The following is a 5000-nucleotide window of genomic DNA, read 5'->3' on the forward strand; positions in this document are numbered from 1 at the left end:
GCAACTCTTGAAAACACCCAAGCTTATATTTGATTCTGTTAATAGGAGAGTGCTGGGCTGGACACAGTCATCTCCATGATTATGCACAGCATGGTCAGGATAGCGATGGCCAAGGATGCATTGCAGAAAACTACCAACCCTGTGCGGATGATTCTCGTTTCTGTGTTGGAACTCAGTGGCACAACATGGTGTATCAAATGGGTAAGTTGTCAAGTTAAAAAACGCGTATATTCGTGAAAGCAAACGCCGGAAATCCTTCGGCTCTTACAGATATCTAGAGTTAAATTTTAAGGATGCACTACCTTTATTCCTATGTACTCCGTCTGGCCCCAGTTGTTCAGCAGGTGAATAACGCTATCCGCCGGCTAAATCACCATTGGATAGCTGCGCAATTGGTTTCGCTATGACTTATCCACTTGTTAGTGATTTATCCGGTGGTCAGCGCTATCCATCGATCGTTTCAACAACTGGGGCCTGAGCGTTAGCCGATCTAGTAATTAAAAAAGGCTCACACAAGAACAGAGAAACTTTGTATTTGGGCCCATTTCCATTTCTAGGCTTAGTTTAAATTACTTGGGAATAAAAATACAATAAGCGACAAAAGTGGTTGCGGCACTGAACTTGGGACAAAAATCACCTTAACGTTACATTTTCCACTTGCAATCCCCCCCCCCCCCCCACTCTCCCCCCGCCTTTCCCTTTCAATGTTTGTAAAGGAAAAAGGAAGTGTTCGCGATGAGAATCAGGGTCGAGGGGGTCAGATGGAAAGATTTTTTTTGGGGGGGGGAGGTGGGGAATTGATAAATATTTCTGTTGAATTCTAAGTGCCACACGGTCAACATTTAAAGAAAACGAGCCACTTCTCGCTCTTCTTCGAAAACTTCCAAAAGTCGGATTCCGGTAAAATCTACTCCCGAGGCCCCCAGGAAAAAAAAACGCACAAGTCCTTACTCATATCCCAGATCCTCGAAATCATGTTGGAGCCGAATTTGTGTAACAGGCGGCCAAGATCACTACGACATTACCAGTGCACTAATATTCAATCATTTAACGTGACTCGGAAACGCCAGAGATAATTTTCTTTCAAACTGAAAGGCGGCCAAAGAAATGCATCTTGTTTAAATCTTCACTGATTCCCTTTGTTTTAGTGGATACAAGTTGCCAAGAAGCTGCCTTCGAAAGAATCGAATGTTTCGCTGATCGTCATGTTGAAGGAAAAAGGCCGTTGCCGAACTATTTGTTCAGTGATCGCGATCCTAAGTTCGAAAAGTTCAGTGGGAAGATGATGGATTGGAGAAATTGGGATGTGTATCTTCCTCAGTTCGTTTGTAGGTGCGCCAAGGCAGCTAAAGGTCATGGAAGCACTTTCTTTGGGATGCAATTCTACGGTAATTATTATCCTTTCATTTCTTAAAACGCTGGCCTTCAATTGAGTTAGCCGAGAACGTTTTTGTTTTGCAATTGGGGGATGTGTGGGGCCCTTTTTTTCAAAATGAAAGGCAAGTCACACCCTTCTCGACACATCATTATCTAAGTGTTGATATTTCAGCGGGGTTAGAAAACTAAAAGGCAAGAGTTTCCCAGCGCACTGCTCTCGCTATACCCTGTGTACCAGAGGTTTTTCTTCTTTGGCATGGTGTCTATGAGTGGCAACGCGGCGATACCGATCGAAGCCGTTGTATTTGTCACGCCTCTGTTCGCCATTCTGCGCTTAGCGGGTTAACCGCTCCTCGGGAAAGAAAAATGAAATCTTTGGCATCCAGGGTACTCTCGCCAAAAATAAAATGAAAAAACAAGCAAACGAATTCAAGAGGCATTTAATATTGAAGTTCTCCTAATATAGAGTTTAAAACAAACGACGACCCAACGAATATTCAAACAAGCCACAGGTCAGTCGAGGTCGCACTTCCCTTTCGCGTCGTCGTGTTTTTGAACAACAGTACTTCAGAACACAAAGTAAAGTCGCGATTCGCTTTCGTCGAATGTAGTTCTTGGGGAATTATCCAATTACAGTCGGTTTCAATTCAAGCTACCTCAATTGAGTTAAATTGTTTTCCACTATACAAATGTATATATCGTGACCTCAACAATAACATTTAAATTCAGTTTAGTTTTTTATTTATTTCGCAGGAGAATGTTGGAGTGGTGAAGACGCTCGTCTGACGTATGATATTGACGGTTATAGCTCTTGGTGCGTCGATTCCTATAAAGAACCATGCATGAAGCATGATCAGTTCTGCTCTGGAGGTCTTTTATCGAATTTTGTATACAAACTAAGTAAGGAATCTTCCGAAGCGACTACTCAAAGTTGAAGATTTGGTAGCTATTATATACATGGCACCTATAGCACCTTTCGTCCCCTTTTGGTTACTGGCGAAAAGTTCAAACAGACTGAAAAGTATTTAAATCAGCGCCGTCTAAATGAACCGTTTTAACAAAAGTTTAAGTTTGTTCTTTAGGCGCCAGAAACACCGATCCAAAAACGCGCAGGGTAGGAAATGATAATGATAACAACTAGCTTAATAGCATGGGCGAAAATTACTTCTTAATTTTGGCGCAAAATTTCAGCGTTAATTTATAATTTCACGTGAGAAATTACAATGTTGCCATGGCAACTTTTCCTAGAGGGCCAAAATGGCTTCTAGGTTTGGAATGAACCCACGTCTTATGAACGTAACTTGTCACCCATGATATTAGGGAAAAATTTCACTTGAGTTTTGTCCAAAATCAAATAATTGCCCTCGTCTTAAGGCTGGGGAAATTATTTTTGATGTCAATATGCACCCACCCTGTTCACTTGCAGGCTCGAAATCGAATCAGCAACTCATTTTCAAACCCCAAACATTTCCTCCCTGTAAAATTAATGCAGATAATTCTCAATCATCACTGAAGCCGTTGAAAAGGATCCGCACAGCAAAAACATTTTAAATATTCAATCCATTACCTTGACCTTTTTGCACACCGTACGAGCAATTTCCAACCATAAACGCATCGATTTTGAGAGCATTTTTTCCAACACAAGTTGTTTTCTTCATCAGAAGACGCTACTTGTGAAGTTACTATTGTACCCGTTGATTGTTACAAAGATGATCCGACAAACCCGGTAATGAAAGACATTTTCTACAATGAAGCATCGCCTGGGGAGCCAAACTTCGGAGGAAAGATTCTGCAGTGGAGCGCGAATTACACTGAAGATTTTTCCAGCTTTCTGTGCAAATGTGGACGTTATGCGAGACAAAATGGTTGGGAATACTTTGGAGTGAGGCGAATGGGTAAGTGAGGGATTTTTCTACGTTGCCTGTAAAAAAGATTAATTTGCTATCATCCAAGTCTTTTGTTGCTACGAGTTCATTGCGGTCGGTCTACATCTACATGTCCCAGCATTCGGCAAAGTCCTTTGGCTTATGGCTGTTTCTGCTTAGGTGGCCTCATACCCCACAAGCCTTTTTAGAGATATTACGCCAAGCCGGCCACTTCTGCTGGAAAGTACACGCTCACAGAGGACAGCCACAACACCGGGAACTTCATTCCCTTTTCTTCTCGAATATTATGTGGGTTCTTTAACGTCCCGCTACGGAGAACTTGTAAACATGGAAGATATTTGTGAGACGGGGTCTACGGTGTATAGTCCTTATCCGAGAAGACTTGAAAGTCTAACCATTTGCGGGTGTAATTACAAAGGCAGCACTTTCTCTTCGGTTATTTTAAGACCCTGAGTGTTGGTCCGGCCGGAGTAGAAATGACCACCTCCCACGAGGCACCCGGTGCTCAACCAACTGAGTCACCGGTGCGCGGTAACCTTGAAAAATTCGGTAGGTCGAACGCGGAAAGACTCAATGGTGTCTACTGAGTGGCACGTTTACCTTTTGAGATAGCAGTTTCATGAGGCAATATTTTTGGGGGTTTCACTTCGCCTTTCCTGAAAGTGGGGGTTCTGAATTCGAAGTTTAAATTTCTATCAAAGGTCTTTTTTTTCTCCTCAATAGATCACTGTGGCTAAACTGATTAATTTATAGGTCACATTCAGCGCTGCGATTGGTTGATTTTTCGATCCACTTCAGTTGCCGGTTTCTATTTTTAAAGGTCCGCCAACTATCGCAGCAATGTAATAGGCCACGTTCGATATATCAATATTCAGGCATGGCTACGAGGCTTTATGGTCAAATTTTACGGCTCACTTTCACATGTCTCAAGGAGGATTTCTAAACAAAACAATATTTAAATTTAACCATAAAGCCTGGTAGCCATGCCTGAATATTGATATACCGACCGTGGCCTTTTGATGGCAGTGAAAAAACGAAACTGTTAATTAGAAATTGAATAGCCCATTTTACAGTTGTGTGCTTAGTTTCCTGACCGTTGAATGAAAGTGAGGCTCGAATTGACTTTGCTTTGATAAATACCCCACTGCTTTTCTTATGTAAATTCCTACTAATTAGCATGAGAACAACATCATTAACATAAGAAAAGCAGTGAGGTTTCTGTTAAAGCAAGGTCAACTCCAGACTCACTTTCATTTAAAGGCCAGGTAACTGAGCACAAAACTGTAAAATGATCTATTCTATAACTTAACGTTACGTGTTCAAGAGTTTACGTCAGAAAAAAATAATAAAATAACTCGAAAACCTTAAAGGACGGTTAGTGTGATCTACAATGCTGGACGAAATTGTTGAGACAAGTTTACCCCTTCACCATATCTAAACAAATTATTTTCGGCATGAAGTAAAGCTTCTTCTGCAGATCCCCCTCTCGCCCCAAACAATGTTTAGCGATAGTTCAGTTCTTTCCGCTTCTTTCTAAAGAGTTTTAGAGCTTTAGATTTTACGACGAGGACGAGAAGGAGTACGAAATTTGACTGCCTGTTTTTACCGCACTAATTAACAGGGGCACCCAACGAATCTGTTCCTCACATTATCTGTTCCCCAGAGGAATCTTGCTGGCTGGCAAAAATACAGGTGTTTCGATGAGCTGGCTGGGAAATTTTGTTATTGATAGAGGTT

General features: G+C 41.7%; 1 protein-coding gene across 1 annotated transcript in view; it reads left to right on the plus strand.

The window, feature by feature from the left end:
- LOC138013967 (uncharacterized) overlaps positions 1 to 5000 on the plus strand; it is a 14301-nt gene that overhangs the window by 5842 nt on the left and 3459 nt on the right. The window contains exons 5-8 of the mRNA XM_068860998.1: positions 46 to 201; positions 1149 to 1388; positions 2131 to 2277; positions 3039 to 3272. Coding sequence (XP_068717099.1) covers positions 46 to 201; positions 1149 to 1388; positions 2131 to 2277; positions 3039 to 3272 — 777 coding nt within the window. The remainder of the gene's footprint in view (positions 1 to 45; positions 202 to 1148; positions 1389 to 2130; positions 2278 to 3038; positions 3273 to 5000) is intronic.

Source organism: Montipora capricornis, chromosome 8 (assembly GCF_036669925.1).
Source record: "Montipora capricornis isolate CH-2021 chromosome 8, ASM3666992v2, whole genome shotgun sequence".
Classification (NCBI taxonomy): Eukaryota; Metazoa; Cnidaria; class Anthozoa; order Scleractinia; family Acroporidae; genus Montipora; species Montipora capricornis.